At 51.0% G+C, this 17,017-nt stretch overlaps 1 protein-coding gene across 1 annotated transcript in view; it reads left to right on the top strand.

Annotated features, from left to right (window-relative positions):
• The window catches only part of PKP1 (plakophilin 1), a 50,767-nt gene extending 44,627 nt beyond the window's left edge, over positions 1 to 6,140 (top strand). Inside the window, exons 12-14 of the mRNA XM_064732981.1 lie at positions 385 to 469; positions 1,964 to 2,063; positions 3,043 to 6,140. Of these exons, the coding sequence (XP_064589051.1) occupies positions 385 to 469; positions 1,964 to 2,035 (157 nt within the window). The 3' untranslated portion in view covers positions 2,036 to 2,063; positions 3,043 to 6,140. The remainder of the gene's footprint in view (positions 1 to 384; positions 470 to 1,963; positions 2,064 to 3,042) is intronic.
• Positions 6,141 to 17,017: the final 10,877 nt, after the last annotated feature.

Raw genomic sequence — 17,017 nt, 5'->3', positions numbered from 1 at the left:
TATGCTCATTTTCCCACTCAGATCCTCCTCTCTCTTTCATTTGCCCTGCTCTGGTGACAGTTGTCACACAACATTGCTGAGAGAGCAGGAGGCTGTTACTGACAGTCCTCTTCATGGCCAGCTGGAGCTGGGTTTGTCCCAGTGCTCAGCAGTGTCTGGGTTTGTCCCAGTGCTCAGCAGTGCCTGTGGGGTTTGTCCCAGTGCTCAGCAGTGCCTGTGGGGTTTGTCCCAGTGCTCAGCAGTGTCTGGGTTTGTCCCAGTGCTCAGCAGTGCCTGGTTTGTCCCAGTGCTCAGCACTGCCTGGGTTAGTCCCACTGTTCAGCAGTGTCTGTGGGGTGCTGCTCTGTGCCTGCCATAATCCTCTTGTTGCTTTCACCTTTCCAGCTCCTGTCCAAAAGCAGCTGAAGCTGCTCGACTTCTCCTGACAGACCTTTGGTCCAACAGGGAGCTGCAGAGTGTGCTGAAGCAGGTAAGGACAGCCCTCCTGCTTCTGGGAGCCAGGAGCAGCCCTGGGCCGTTCACCTGCTCAGGTGGGGAGCTGGGAAAGCCCTGATCCAGCAGCCAGGAGGGCACAGCCCAGGAGGAGCCTGGGGCACTTGGCCTGGCATCTGAGCAGGTGGCAGGGGACACTGCTGGGACTCACTCTGGGGACAAAGCAGAGGGTGTCATGCCTGTGTCAGACACCTTCCTCCCTGGATTTGGTGCTGGAATGGTCCCCAGCACAGCTCCCTCACTCTGGGCTGGGACACGCTGGCTGTTCCACCCTCATTTAGGGGATTCCTTCACTGCAGCCCATCGGTTCCAGCAGGTGCCTGGCAAGGTCCCAACTCTCTTTCCCCTCATTTTCTTCTGTGTCCATAGCCCTGCCCTGTGGTCCCACCCCCCTGCAGTCAGAGTAACTTTCAGACCGAGAGGAGAGGAGTATTTGGGATTTGTTTTACTCCCTGCAACGGAAGCTGGGAAAGTGCAGAGCCAAACAGGCACTGAGCCAGCTCCAGCTCCAGCCCCCAGCTCCAGCTGCTCCCAATTTCCAGCCCCCAGCTCCAGCTCCCAGCTCCAGCTGCTCCCAATTCCCAATTTCCAGCTTCCAGCTCCCAGCTCCAACTGCTCCCAATTCCCAATTCCCAATTTCCAGCTCCCAGCTCCCTGCCCCAGCTCCAGCTGCTCCCAATTCCCAATTTCCAGCTCCCAGCTCCCTGCCCCAGCTCCAGCTGCTCCCAATTCCCAATTTCCAGCTCCCGGCTCCAGCTGCTCCCAGTTCCCAGCTCCAGCTCCCAGTGGCTTTCTTTAAGCAAGTTTGGGTTTTTCCAACTCAAAAGCAGCAGCACTTGCAGGGAGTACAGGGCCAAATTAAAGAGAAGGAGGGATCCCTACAAAGGGGAGCACCTGGAGGCAAAAGCAGAGCATCCAAAGTCTGTTCCCACATTGACAGTGAGGGCTTTCTGCACAGGAGCTGGGGTGGTTCTGTGCCAGGCTTTGCTCACAGCCCAGCTCATTTTGGTGTGGCTGAGTTACTCTGGTGTTCACACACAGGTTTATGGCAGAGGTGCCTGTCAGGGAGGAGGATGGGAGTCTGCAGGGGTGCATGCACCATGTGAAGGCTTCTGCTCTTTTTGCAGCATGAGGAACTAAATGAAACAATACCCAGTGAAGGATTCAATAGAAGTTCCCTCCAAAAACCTGGAGGGGTACAGCTCTGGGTTGGTAGAAGGCAATGCAAGGAGAAGCCTCCTGGTCTAGGGGAAGGGGTCCCTGCCCATGGCACAGGGGGATGAGATGAGCTTTGAGGTCCCTTCGACCCAAACCATCCCATGGTTCTGTGGTTCTGTGGAGTTCATCAGTGAGCGTGACAGAAGTACCCAGAGGGCTGACAGAGGAGGTTGGCTCAGAATGAAGCGCACTTTGCTCAGTTCCTGCTCTCAGTGTAGAAATTGATATGCACTTTATGTTTCTGCTTTTTTAGCAAGGGTTTGATAAGAACATGATGGGATCTTTAGCTGGAACGACCTTCAGGACCCTCTCCTCCAGATTTTAGAGCCTCTCCATGCACATTCAGGCTGCAGGTGAGAACATGGCCCTTGTGGTGGGTTTGGGACACAGGGATCCTTTGAGATTGTTGCTACTTTTGATCACCCCAGAAGTGTGTTTGTGAGATTCTCATCCCAAATTTCCCCAGCCCAGTCTGTTTCTATGAGAGGTCAAAGGCTGTGCTGTGCCTGGGCCCAGGGCAGATGTTGCCTCCACTGCCCAGCTGTGCATTTTGGAGATGTGACAGGACAGACAAAGCTTGGCTGTGCCTCTCCCTTCCTTTGCCAAGCAATCACTGATTCTGTGCATTTTCCAAACCCTCACAGGTGAGGCTCTTCTGGGATTCTCCCTGGCACTGCCCTCATTGCTGAGCTTTGAGCAGTGTTACCCAGACAGTGCCAGTGATGTGCAGTGAATTCCAGCACATCCATGGCTTCATTAGCCTTAACTAATTGTTTGAGCCCTTAATCTGCCGGCCAACCTCAGGTCAGAGTTGAGAACCTCATTCTGTCAGCTGAAAATCCTAATAGAGAACCCAGGGAAGAGAAACCATGGACAGAATTTCCAGGGCATTGTTATGGGTTTATATTCAGTGAGAAATGAGGATTTAACCCATCAGGCACTTTTCACTCATGATTCCCACTGAAGGGAAAAGCTTTAAGCACTGTGGAAATACCAGAGGTCTCTTGGATAGTGTCTGAGATTATGCAGAGGGAATTATTTGCTGCCTTCCCCAGCATTTTCCTTGTGATCAAACCAAGGGGAAACAGTGCCAAATCTCCTTCCCTCCCTCTGCCCAGGAATGGATTTCACTTCCTGCTCTGTTGGGGTGTTTGCACTGCGACTCTGAGGAGGGTGGAAGTCCAGGGTGAAAAGGTTTGTGCAGCTGAGAAACTGCAGCCAGGCTCAGAGAAAAGATTAAAAGTTGGGGTTTGCTGTAATGAAAAGATCTCTTGAATGCTTTAATTATCTGGGGTTTTGCTTTTTCTTTGTTTTATTTATTTTCCATTTCAGAATTTGGAGTTGGTTCATGTCCAGGAAGAGCAACACTTCCATGATTCCTGAGGATGTTAAAGATGTAGAGAGTTTCTGAGTTCAACTCAACTGTAAAGCAAACCAAACATGTGGATTTCATGTGGATGACACTGATATTTTTAAGCATTTTCTTCTTTTTAGGGGGGAGAAGGGACTTTTATATACTTTCTCGATGTCAATAATTATTTTTTTGCCAAGAGTGTGTCTGTGTAACTCTGGGTGTGATGTAGAGGTGTGTGCAGGCAGCACACAGAGCACACGTGGGGAGCAGGATCTTCCTCCAGCTTAGTCCCCTGTTTTCCACCCCAAGTTAGGGTGATTGTGCAGTTTAACCCCTTGCAGGATTTTATTTCAACTTCACCCTATCCATGCACCAAATACTGCCATGCTAAAAATTTGTCACAACGTGGTTTTGTCCACAAACACATAAAAAGTCAATTTTAGGTCAAGTTCCCCCTTTGCATCTGTCCATTATTAACAGATACACACAAGGATTCTCTTCTTTCCAAGGCTGGTTATTCCTCACAGTTATGAACAAGGGCTTCTTCTCTGCTTAGGATTTTTCTCTGATAAGTGTTAACATTTTCTTTCCTGTCACATGAACTCTTTATCTCAAGAAGCAAATTGACACCTGCAGATTCTCTCCCAGGCCTCCATCACCCTTTCCTGAAGCTGTTTGTGAGAGGACAGTTGGGACACAGCTGCAGAGCTTGAACATTCCCAGATCCTGATCCATTCTGGGCACCAAAGCAATTCCAGTTCCTGACTGTGCCTGGACAAAGGTGGCATTTGAGAAGCTGAGCAGGACAGGCCAAGTGTTTTCCCCCTGGAATCAATGACTGCCACAGGAATGAAAGTGGGGAGGGATGTGTCCTCTTTAATCATACTTTGTTTTTATTGATCAATGTAAAGAACTGGTACTGATGTGCAAAGGAATGTGAGCACTTGTGTGATGTCAGGTTTGGAAATGTTTTATTTCTCGGGATCTTGAATTGCATTCATCTGCCTGTGATGCTGAGGCTGTGCTGAGGGACTGCTGAGCTCATTTAAGAGCATCTCAATTCTCACAACCTTCCTCTCTCCAGAAGAAAAATATCCTTCCAATGGAGGGGACACAGCTCAGACCCACAGGGAAGGAGCAGCTGAGGCAGTCTGTGCTGCCTGTGCTGGTTATTATTCCTCAAAGGCTGCAGGGGCACAGGAGGTGCTTGGGAAGGATGGATTATGAGCCTGGAAATAAAAAAGCAGTCTCATTTTAAGTGTCAGGCTCATTAATTGGTGGGACTCAGAATATTCAGTTCACATCCATGGGGTGATCTGTGCCCACTACAGAACCCCCTGTGAGGTTTGGGTTTGCTCTGCTGCAGTTTCAGGTGGCTCTTGCTGGTTCCCCTCTGGAGCACAGGGAGCTCCTGCCCATAGGGAGAGGTCATTTCCAGCTGCTTTTCCTCTTGGGCTACAAAGGGTGGCTTCATCTCGTGCACTTTACTGAGCAGCCACCCTTCTCAGTCAGGAGCTTTCTGTGCTGAGCTGCAACCAAATGAGTAAAGGAAAAAAGCCCCTTTGAAGTGGAGAGGCAGAACCAGGAGGATCCAGTGGGACAGAAGTGTTCCAGGAGGGTTCAAACAGAGCACAGAGCCCCAGTCTGTGGGCAAAGCCCTTCCAGCAGTTCCCTTGCTGCATGTGCATTCCCAGATACAAAATGTTGGAAATGCTTTGGGCAAGGCCCATCTGTGGATGTCCCCAAGGGCTGCAGCATCCACAGGGTTGGTTCAGTTTGGGTGTGAAGTGTTCTGTGCAATTTTGCATTCAGGTTTGATCTGTAATGACACATCCAGCACAAGTCCTGGGAGCAGATATTTTCCTCTGGAAAACTAATTGGGGAAACAGAACTACAAAATGGAATGATGGAATATAGAGGAAATTCACTCTAATTGGCTGTGATTTAGGCATTATTTTAAAACAGTGCAGCTGCTTTCTCCCCTAATGCAGTTACTGAGTCACTGTACAAGACACAAAGAGCCACAGCATTATGATCATCAACTCACAATTAAATTTACAGGTGCTGGAGATTTCATTAGTCAGTATTGGACTCCAGGAGGCAGATTCATCATTCACATAAATTTTATTACAAAAAACATTGTTACACTTGTTTTTATTACAGGGGGTTTTTTAAGATAAAAATAAAATCTATCTCCATGCTCAAAGCTCTTCCAAATGTGGCTGGGCACAGCCCTGAGCAGCCTCACCTGGCTGGGATGTTGTCCCTGCCCTGAGCTGGGCACACCAGAGAGGTTCCTCCCCCTGAGCTGTTTTTGGGATGCTGTTTGTCACTGCTTGCAAACCTCAGGGCAGAGCCCACTCAGGAGAGCCGTGGGCTGCAGAAATTACGACCATTCTGCCATTCCAGGGCTGTTCTGCAGCTGGATCTCCCCTGGGAAATTCTCTGATACCCTCTATTTTCCTCCCAGTCTCTCTAAAATCTGGACACCCAAGTCAGCGAAGTGACTTTGATGCCCAACTCTGAGAAGTGAAGGGAAATTCAGACACTGGAGTAACTGCTGTTGCTCATAACCAGCTATTCTGGGAGCCCAGTGAGGTTCTCTCCAACATAAATTAATGCTGTTTTCACCTCCAGTGTAATTGTTTTCATTCTGGGGAGGTATTTTTTTTAAGTCATAATTTTAGCCATGACATCCTCTCTCTGAGCTGGTTTTCCTGTTCCTTGCTCCTTGAAGAGCCAGGGTAGGGCACACCCCAGGACAGGGCCAGGGCACAGAGACAGGGATGGAGAATTCCTGAGGAGGAGGAAGGAGTGTGGCCAGCAGGAGCACTTGAACACCCAGCCATGTAAATAAACACCACCCTCACTGTCCTGGGCACAGCAGAGCTTTTTTGGTCTATTTCCTTCTAAATGCTTTGTTTATTTTGTGTGTGTACAATCCCACCCCAGCATTTCAGAAGCCTCATGGACAAGTCAAAGGCAGTTTCATTCCTTTCTGAACACACACCAGTGTGAGACCAACTCAGCCTTACCAGTCCATAGCTCTACAATGTATTCTGTAAGATATAGGTATGTGAGAAAAATGTCTCAGAGTTTTGTTTTGGCTGTACTGTATGTATTTGCTTCATTGGAAAAGCTGAAATCAATAAAAATTGCTGAAATTTCTTCAAGATTTCTGGTTTGGATGGTTTTGTTTGGGTTGTTTTGCCAGTGTTAGGAAAGAAGAAAGGTCTGAAAGGTCTGGAAAAACCCTGTTACCCTTCAGCAGGAATCAGCTTGGACTGATCTGTCTTATCCAACAGGAGCAGGGAAGCTGTAAATCCAATTTCCTCCAGCCTGGCACTGCCCAGGCTCCCCAGGGAATGGGCACAGCCCTGAGGCTGCCAGAGCTCCAGGAGGGTTTGGACACTGCCTCAGGGATGGGATTGTTGGTGTGTCTGTGCAGGGCAGGGGTTGGACTCAATACCTGTGGGTCCCTCCCAGCCCAGGATCTTCATGATTCCATGATTTCATCCTCAGTGGATTTCTCTCCCAAGAGCTTTCCCAGCCATGACTTCAGTCCATGGAAAAGTTAATTACCATGGGTGTCATTTGTGCCATTGCTGAAAGGATCCAAAGGCTGCAGCAGGGAAAACCCCTCAGCTTTTCCCAGACCTGAGCTGTGTTTGAAGCTCTGTGGTTCTGACATTTCAAAGGTGAGGTGAGGGCAAGGGGATCCTCCCCAGTTTCTCTGGGCCAGGCTGGGCAGGCCCAGCTCAGAGGAGCTCCTCACTCAGACCAGCAGCTTCTGGCACTCAGTGCCCTCCTCAGGGCCCTGCCCCATGGAATGGCTCCTTCCTGAGCCCAGGAGCCAGCACAGGGCACAGGGCGAATGAGCCCAGGCCTGTGCTGGACATCACAGAGCTGATCTCTGCTCCATCCCTGCCCTTGCCTTGTCATTGTTAGGGTGGTCACGACACAAAGCAGAGACCACAAGCAGTCTCAGATGGCTACTCTTTATTGGCCAACACAGCTGACTTTTTATACACTTTCTAATTGTTTATACTTCTTCTGCCTTAACTATTGGCTACAATAAATTAACATAACACTATTGGTGAAAAGTTACAGACTTCAACTAACTTTCTAAAAATACTTTGTCCAGCTGCAAAGTTCTCTTATCTTTCTTCAGTTCTTCTCTTCTCTTGGTCTCCCCTTAGTTACAGCCTTGGAGAGAGCTCCTTATCAGCTTCTTGCTTCTCAGCTTCTTCTTGCTCCTTTAGCTAACAGGATTGCTGTTAGCCCCTTCCCACAATAGCTGATATTCCCTTGGAATATGAGGTTGAGCTTTTGTTGAGCTGTCACTGGGATGGGCTGGCCATGAATCGTCCATGGAGTCCCCTCCACGCCCATCTCACAAATAAAAGATTATTTCACCCCACATGTTATCAACATTTCACTGTGCTGATGTTTGTCTGTCATTTACCTCCCCAAAATTCCACAGACATTCCTCCATCCTCAGGAATGTCACTGATGTATCAGGTAGAGCAGCTTGTAGGAATCCTCCCCATTTTTCACAGGCATCACAAACTGGAAAAGGTAAATAGCTGCTCCTCTCTGGTCCTCTCCTTCCTGACTTCTCCTTCTTGTGATCCCCACTGATCCCCACTGATCCCCCAATATCCTGGCAGGGCCTTCCCCTCTACTGAGAGATGCTCTGAATTTTTGGCTCGTTCTTCTGACTCCAGCTGGTTGTTCCTTCAACTGCTTTTGGCAGGTTTAGTGTAGTTTATGTTGAACTTGGAAGAGGTTGTGAAGCCTTTCCTATTTTTGTCTTCAGCTGTTTGAAAAGCACCTGCTGGTGCTTCCTCCTCCTGCTGCTCACCCAGGCCAGCTGCCATCTCCTGCTCCTCAGGGAGTTCCTCACTGCTGGGCTGAGCCTCAGGATGATGAATGCAGCCCACATTGCCTGGAAACTTTAACTGTCCCTTTCCTTTTCCCTTTAAAAGCATCTCCCTCTGAGTTCCTGTTTTGGAGGATGAGCCTGTGCTGGTGGATATGAAGGGGTTTTGTTGAGCCCAAACTTTTCCTGCTACTCAGGACCAAACTGGAAGCTGCACCTGCACCCCTTGGGGACCCCCAGCCTGCTCCATGGTGACAACATCAAAGGATTTGGTCTTTCCATCAGACCTGCAGGAACCAGAGCCCTGTGCAGGATGAACAAAGGACTCTGTACTGCCAGGGCTGGGGTGGGCAAGCACAGGAGCAGCCTCACACAGGGGATAAGGAACAGCTCTTGATCTCCTTCAGAGACTTTTCAAAGCAGACCCCTGGCAAAGGGGAATGAGCTCAGCTCTGTGTTTGGTATTTACTCAAGGCAAGGCTGGGGAATAATCCTCTGCCACTGCCAGGATCTCATGAACAGAGGATTTGCAGCCCATCAGACAGGCTGGGCTCACTCTGTGAGCCGTGCAGGGGACAAGGGACAGGTGCCACTCCCTGCACGTGGCTCAGAGCTGCTTTCCAGGAGCACCCTCTGCTGCTCTGCTCGGGCTGCTCAGGGTGGGTGAGCACTAAAGGATTAAGCACAAAGGCAAAGCATCCAAACTCAAATGTCTAAACGAGCTTTGGGTGGACCCAACAGCCCTTCAAAGGCTGATTGCATTTCAGCTGTGATCACTCAGATGTTCCTGAGCCCTGGCACAGCAGCAATGTTTGTCACTGGCCTTGAGTGTGGTACATAATAATTGTTTTATAAAGGCCCATTAGGGAGCAGCACATCAAACAGTCCTAGGGAGGATTAAATTCGGCATCACAAACATCACCAGCTGGGGATATCCAGTGTGCAGGCAGCTTCTTCAGGCATTAATCCCACCTGAAGTCACATCTAAGAAAGGTCAGATCAAGGACAGGCTGGGAGCTGCCTTGTACCCAGTCTGGAGTGTCTACAAGGAGTGCAGGTGAGTCCTGCTGCCCATTCCTGAGTAGCTCCCTGGACACTGAGAAGGGCAGGACATGACAATGTAGTTCAGAACACATCTCCAGCTGGGAAATGAATTCTTGCTCACCAGTGGAGCCAACACACAACCCCGTGTTTGGATCTCTGTCCATGTGCAGCCAGTGAAATGCATCCCAAGAAACCACTGGGTCTTATTGGGGTTTGCATCCTGTGTGTGGACATGAGACAAAAGCCCAGTTTTGGATAGGGAAGTCTGTGGACACACAGGGAGCACAGGGAGGGTGCAAGGTGGGACTCAGCTGTGCTGACAGGCACACAGCACTGATTTAGCTCACGTGTAATGGGACTTACAGCAGGATCCAGGGGAGAAAATGGATACCACAGGGTGCAGAGCACCCACAGAACATTCAGTGTCCCAAAGAGAGCAGGCACCAAATCCGTGGAAAACATACAGGTCCTACAGCCCCAGAATCTCCAATAATCCATGGGGCTCCACCAGCAAAGCCTCATCCCACAGCCAGGCAGCACCTGGCACTGCCCCTTCCCATCCCACAGCACAAAGTCTGAATCCTTTTCTCTGCCTGTGATGCTTCAGGGCATCACAGACCTCACTCTGCATTTTCAGGTCCCTGGGATTCCATCCCACAGGTCCCAGGCACCAGAACTGCCTGACCTTCCCAAGCTTCCCATGCAAGAGAATTCCACAGCCCAGGCTCCAGCCTGAACTGTGCAGGCAGCACCGAGCCCAGGGCAGGAACCTGAGCAGCCCCAAGGACCCCCCAGCATCAGCAGCCCCTGCAGAGACACACAGAGCCCCTGCAAGGACACACAGAGCCCCTGATGGGACACACAGAGCCCTTTCAGGGACACACAGAGCTCTGTGGGACACACAGAGAGCTCCTGCAGGGACAGGCTGACTCAGCAAAGCCCCACTGCCTGCGTTTCCCAGCTGCTGGGAGGGATCACCCCGAGCTCAGGCTGTGCTGTGGCCCCATGGCCAGGCACAGACACTGCTGCTGGCCCTGCCACAGCCCCAGGGCAGAGCTTGGCACTGGCACCCAGAGCCCCCAGCCCAGGGCAGCTCCTGTGGGATCTGGGCTGGCTCAGGAGGGGGCAGAGCCCCACAGGGACTCAGTCCCTGCCTGCCTGCCCTGGAACAGGCCGGGCTTTGGGCTCCTGCACACCCCCAGTTGTGCCTCTCCCATCCCACAGTTACCCAGCCTTGCAGACTGGATCTTGCACAGAAGGTGTTGCAGATCCCACATTGCTCTTGGGCCCTTTTTGGTGTTTCCTAAGCTTGTCTTTGTCTCAGAAGAGCCTTTTGAGGGATCCCCAGGAAGCATCCCAAGCACAGGGTCAGATCCCTTGCATCCAGTACCAGGAAATTTTTCCCCTGCACTGTTGGGATGCAGAAAACTGAGCCTGAGTCTCCATCAGAGTGGATGTGAGGCAGTGACACCCAGAGAAACGTTTCCCAGATAAAGGAAACTGAGAGCATTTTGTCAGGATGTGGCATGTACTCCCAAGCCCCAGGGATGCTTCTCCCATTCCAGCTCTCTGCAGCTTGATCCTCTCATGCAGAAAAGGCTTTGATGAGAGGTTTTGATGTAATTTCCTCCCTCTTACCCCTCCTGGATGTGGTGGCAGAAATGAGATGAGATCACTGGTGCTCCCAGCCTAATCATCACAGCAGATGAAGACCAAGAAAGAGTTCCAGCACAAAAAGAGCACAGCAGGAATCCTTGCAGGATACCAGGGAATGCCATTGGGATAATGTGGAACAGGCATTTTTAGGCAGCAGATCTGGTCTTGATCAACACTTTGGCCAATATTTCAGCTCCTGGATGAGACCTTGGGTATCCCAAAGGTGGGAGGTTGTCCTGGATTGTCAAGCAAATTGGATTCTATTTACCATCTGTGTGGCAGTTGTATTCAGTTCAGGGGGCAGTTTACCTTATCTCTTCCACAACTGAGGAGACACCTGCTGATAACAGCTATTGAATGTCACTGCCTGGCTGATAAGAGCTACAGCATCCCATTGGGAGATGTGAGCCCAGAGGGAGGAGCCAAGCATTGCTGCCCAGATATAATCTGGAGATTCTGGAACACCAGCACAGCTTCTGCACTGGATTGCCCAGAGGAACAGCAGCTGCCTCTTCTTCCACTGGATCTTCAGAGGCAGAGACTGCACCTTTCTCCAGGATCCCTGCTCCAGCAGAACCAGCCCTGACACTGCAGGAGGGCTGAGCCACAATTCCAATGGGACTGCTGCCAGCAGCCTGACCCACAGGGTGTCAGGTTGGGTTCTGACTCTGTCAGTGTTGGTTAGGTTTACTGCATTGTTTGTTTTATCCTTTTATTTTCTTCCCTACTAAAGAACTGTTATTCTTGCTCCCATATTTTTTGCATGAGAGCCCCCTAATTTAAATTTTATGGCAATTTGGAGGGGGGGGAGGTTTACATTTTCCATTTCAGGGGAGGCTCCTGCCTACCTTAGCAGACACCTGGCTTTGAAACCAAGACAGAGGTGGCCAGAGCTGAGTACAGTTCCTGCAGCAGTCCCAGAGCTCAGCACTGTGTGTGTGCAGAGCCTGCAGGGGCCCTGCATTGCTGCATTTCTACAGAGGAGAAGCAAAGCAGCCAACCCCCAGGCTGGGCAGCAGGGAAGAATCCCCTCATGTCCAGGGTGGGTCTGGCTTCCCAAGGGAATGCCATGGGAAAAAAAACAGGTGGAAATTTTCAAAGGTCATAAACTTATTGGCTATTCCTGGCACTGCAAAACCAAAATACTTTCCCAGAGAAGGAAAGTTGTTCCTGCCTTTCCCTGGCACTTGTCTCCACAAAGAGCCTCACAAGGTAAGGATCTCACTGGGAGCTGAGCTCAGGCAGTCCCTGTCCCTGCTTTGGGTTCCCAGGCCAAGTTTTGGTGTGGCAGATGCCCCAGCCTTTGCTGTCCAGGGAATGGCAGCAGAGATTTGCTTTGTGCATCTCAGTGCCTTCTTCCCAAAGTTGTTTCTTCTTTCTCCAGGAAGCCTCCTTCCCTCCCAGTGGAGGTAACTCCTGCTTCAACCAACGAGGATCTCTCCCAGCAGAACAGGAAAATCAGTCCCACTGATTTTCCCACGGCTGAAAGAAATGCTCAAAAAAATGTAAAGGAAAGAATTGGAGATTGTCTGGGAGCATTTGAGTAGAAAATTGATTCCTGTTTCCCTCCAGGGGAGGAGATGCAGTCAGGAGGGAGAAAGACACTGGAAAGGATCATTGGAGCAGGGTCACTGGCAGGATTTCAGTGGGACCCTGGATTTCCCAGGCAGCAGCACATCTCTTAAATAGCTTCTGTCATTCTTGGCTGTGTAATGAGAAACTGGCTATGCCTATCCCAAATATTTTTCTTTTTTTTCCCAAGGGTAAGCCAGAAGTCACACAAATGATTTCCTGTAGGATGTGCCAAAGCAGAAGAGGAGCCAGGAGAGAGGGAGCAGCAGGAGATGTCTCAGGGAGTGTTTATGGTGTTTGCAGTGGTGGCTGCCTGGTAAGGGAGCAGATCCCACACCCAGCACCCAAGAGCAGCAGCACAGGAGGAGCCACTGTGAGCCCAGCTGGGGCTGAGCCACTGCCCTGCGGGGACTGCAGGAGGCAGAGCCCAGGGGGATCCAGGCAAGGCTGAGCAGAGAGGGGCAGAAAAAACCTCATCCCATCCCACTGCCGGGGCTCAGCCAACCCGATCCCATCCCTCTGCCCGAGAGTGCGGCCGCAGCAGGGACAGAGGGACGGATGGACGGATGAGCTTTTCCTCCAGTGATTGAGGCAGTGATAGGCTGATGGTGACTTTCAGGTCTCTGGGAAGGGGATGGGATGGGATGAGCAGACACCTTTACTTATGGGCAGGAGTGCTCAGCTTTGCCCTGGGACAGGTCAAGCAGAGCCCAGTGCTGACAGAGCCAAGAGTAAGGGATGTGGGAATATCCTGCCCATGGGTGTCCTCTGCCACCACCATCCTGCCATGGACCATCCCTCTAGGGGGAAGTGCCAGCAGATTTCTGAGGCTGGGTTTGTCCCACACATCTCCTGGGCTTTGGCAGAGGGAGGGACCCTTCTCCCCTCCACCTGAGCTGGGGGACAGGAGCAGATTGTGGCAGGGCACACGTTCAGTGTCCTGCAGCCCCATGGCTGTGCCAAGGACAGGGTGGTAACCGTGATCCAGCAGCAGCAGAGCCACAGGCACCCACCATGAACTATCCAGAGGGGAATGCAGAATGTCCAGAATTGTCCAAGGGCAGCCCCTCCACACCCTCCAGTGCAGAGCTGGGTTCTCACCACAGGAGCACCAGTGGGGCACAGCCCAAGGCCAAGCCCTGAGGAGGAGCCAGGCCCAAAGCATTGGTGTGTCCAGCTGTGCCTGGGTGGGTGCTGCAGGGACAATCCCCGTGAGAGAGCACTGTGGCTGTTTCTGTCCATGGTAATGGATGTGCCACTGGGCTGCTCCTCCTTCCCAGGAGGGCCAGGAGCACGAGGTTCCCAGGCCCAGGTGCTGCCACCACCCTGTCACCCTTCCCTGGGCCACAGAGGGGCTGGCACCATGACAGCCTCTTTCCTTCAGCATTCAAGGCCCAGCCAGGAGTGGGTTTCTCTCTTTCCAGGTGCCTGCTTGGCCCCAGGGTGTCTGTTCTGCTGGTTTGGGAAGGTCCCAGGCCATTAACATGGGGCACCTGCTTTGGTTCTGAGCTGCCCCCACAAATCCCTGCAGAAGAGGAAGCTCAGGCATCCCAGGGAGTTCCCTGTGCCTCTTCCTTCCTGGAAATCCTGGCAGAAAACTCCTCACATAACCTCAGGTGCTCTGCGATACCCTCAGACACATGGCTGGAGCAAACTGGACTCATAGAATGTGCTCTTGCCCATGGCAGGGTGCTGGAACCAATGATCCTTGAGGTCGTTTCTGACCCAGATTGTTCTGTGGTTCTTTGATTCTGTATTTTTGAGCTTGGGGGTATCTCCAAGCATAATTTATTCAGAATAAGTGTGTCAGCAGTGCTGGTGCAGGGCAGGGCAGCTGTGCCAGGTGTGGGAGCAGAGGATGCCCACAGCACCTGCCCTCCCACCCCTGTGGATGGAGTTGCAGCACTGGCAGCTGCCTTGGTTCTTTTTTTTTTTAAGGTGCCACCAACGCCTGTCCACAAACTGAGCTCAACAACCACATCTAGGAAGATTTCCCCACCTTCCTGGCCTTTATTGCTCCTTCCTTGTTAGAAGGAATCTCCAAAGGTCAATGCACCCACACTTGGACAGCTTAAAATGAGACACTGAAGTCTGAGATGGCCGCTCTGGGTTCCCTTCATGGCCAGGGGGGAGAAATAAACTGCCCAGGATGTGGTTCACCTCATGGCCAGGCCCAGGTGGATGGAGGGGCAAATGAACAGTTTTCTATTTCCACTGCTGGTTGAGGAAGTGCAGATTAAGACAAGCAGAGCTCAGGCACAGGAGGGCTGGAACCTGACCCTTTATCTGCTGGGAGAGCACAGGCACAGTGTTGTATTCATATTTCTAGAGTCCCACACCTTCTGAGTGATTTTCTCACAAGCAGCTCTTCACAGCAGTGTTGTTCCTGCTTCTTCATCAAGGCTCCTCCAAGGCTCTCCCTGACCAACCAACCCACCCCCTTTTTATCCCAGTTATCTTCATTAGCCACAGCTGCACCCAATTAAGGACATCACAGCTGCAGCCCATTTAGAACAACTCCACTGGGGCAAGGCCACTTATACAATACATATATTTTACTAGAGCTCCTACTATATTTCCCCCTTTTCTTTTACTTACAGATATTCAAATACAATATAGATATTTAAGTACAATACATACATTTCCCCGTGACTCAAAGGCTGTGTTTCACCACAGCTCCTTACTCAAAGGCCATGTTTCTTCACAGCTCTCAGGCAGCCACAGCTCTTGGCTGTCCTATCTTCTATCACACCGGGGTCGCCACTTGTTGTATTCATATTGTTGCTATCATATTTCTGGAGTCCCATACCTTCCGGGTGGTTTTCTCACAAGCAGCTCTTCACAGCAGTGTTGCTCCTGCTTCTTCATCAGGGCTCCTCAAAGGCTCTCCCCACCCAGCCAACCCACCCCCTTTTATCCCAGTTATCTTCATTAGCCACAGCTGCACCCAATTGAAGACATCACAGCTGCAGCACATTTAGAACAACTAAGATCAGGGCAAGGCCACTTATACAATACATAGATTTTACTAGGACTCCTACTATAGCACAGGCAGCCTGTGTTCCCTGCAGAGGAACAATCTCCTTTCCAGGAAGCCACACCAGCTCTGGCCTGGCAGGCTGGGATGGCAAACAGCACATTCCTTGTGTCTCTGGCTAGAACTGAAACTGCTGCCAGCCCAACAAAGAGTTGAAACCACAGCAGCTCTGCAGCTCCTGCTGCACCTGAGGGGCTCCCAGCACTGCAGTGCTGCCAACTCCTGCCTTGCCATCCCCATTCCTCTGAAATCCCCTCCTCTTCCAGTCATTACCCTGCCCAGGACATTTGCTTTCTTTTCTTTGCAAGCAGAAGTCTTCAGAGAAAAGCTTGGCACACTCAGCACCACCCTTGTGCTGCAGGGTAATGCATCTTTATGGCCAGGATTAAGAGATTTCTCTGTAAATCCTGAGTGCTCTGACTCATGTTCATTGTGCTCAGCCTCTGTGGAAACCCTTCTGCCTGCATTTCCTTGGCAATTTGTGGCTGCTTTCCCTATCTCTGGTCGGACACAGCAGTGCAAAGGGAGCCTGGGTAACCAAGAAAGCTTCACCTGATGGTCCAGCCCTGCCCTCGTGGGGCTCTGAGCCAGCACTGAAATGGGAGCTGGAAATTGGGAACTGGTGCCAGTAGCCACAAAAGGCAGTGAAAAGGAAACATTTTGTTCCTCAAACAAGGAATACCATTAATTCCTCCTAGTATCAAGGGATAAGAGGAATTAATAATTTCTGTCCAGCAACACCAAGAAACAAAATTCATAGCAGACTCTGGGAAGGTCTCAGGAGTGCTCATGAGATGGTATCAGTGAAACCTGCAGTGAGGAGTGAGCCCTGGGAGCAGTTCATGATTTAATTCCCATTTATGTTCAGGCCTCGCACGTGCCCAGGGCTGAGGCTCACACTCAGCAGAGCCTTTCCCACAGGCTGGGCTTGGGCTGCTCCTGGAGCTGCAGCCTCAGGCTGGGCTCTGCAGGGTGACCAGCACAGCCCACGTGAGAAACACATGGATATTTCTGCTCAGGGATGGTCTGGAATTCAGCAAGAGGCTCATTCTGCATGTGAGACCACTGCAATGGGGCCAGCACAGGTGAACCACCAATTCTGACACACAATTCCTTGGAGCAGCCCAAATCCCAGCACATTCCAGCTTTTGAGGTGCCTCTGGTGAGATCCCAAATTGCCAGAGCAGCACCAGTGCCCAGCTATGACAGAGCTGTTGGAGCTGCTGCTGCCCAGGGCAGGGACCTGGCCAGTTCTCCTTGGCAGAAACACAAACAAAACTGCCAATACAAGTTCTGCTCTTTGGGCCAGACACACAGGAGCTGCTTCCTGTGGACAGAGCTGGTCAGAACCCCTCAGTCAGCCCCAGCTGCTCATTCATGGCTTTCTGGGCTGCTTCACTTTACTCCTCTCTATAAAAATCTCAGGTTCTCAGATGCTGAGCTTGACCCTGAACACACCCACATCAGGGTAGAAATTGTAAAAAACCTCAAACTGTCTTCAATCCCCCCTTTTGTGTCTGAGAGGAAATAAGTAGAAATATTTAAATTAATGGCCCAAATTCCAGATTTCCAGGTGTTCTGTTAGGGTAAGGTCAATCCTGGAGCTGTTGCTGATTGCCAGGGCTGGGATGCTGAGCCCTCCAGTTCTGCCTGAGTTGTGTTAAAGAGCTTTGGACTGAGGAGTCATTGAGCCTTGAATGAGACAGAGAGAAATCAGAGAGCTGGGTGTGAGGACAATTCAGATTTTAGTGCTATTCAGCAT

The sequence above is a fragment of the Zonotrichia leucophrys genome, chromosome 26, assembly GCF_028769735.1.
Source record: "Zonotrichia leucophrys gambelii isolate GWCS_2022_RI chromosome 26, RI_Zleu_2.0, whole genome shotgun sequence".
Classification (NCBI taxonomy): Eukaryota; Metazoa; Chordata; class Aves; order Passeriformes; family Passerellidae; genus Zonotrichia; species Zonotrichia leucophrys.
The sequence above is the reverse complement of the archived record's forward strand: the minus strand, read 5'-3'. Positions and strand labels throughout refer to the sequence as shown.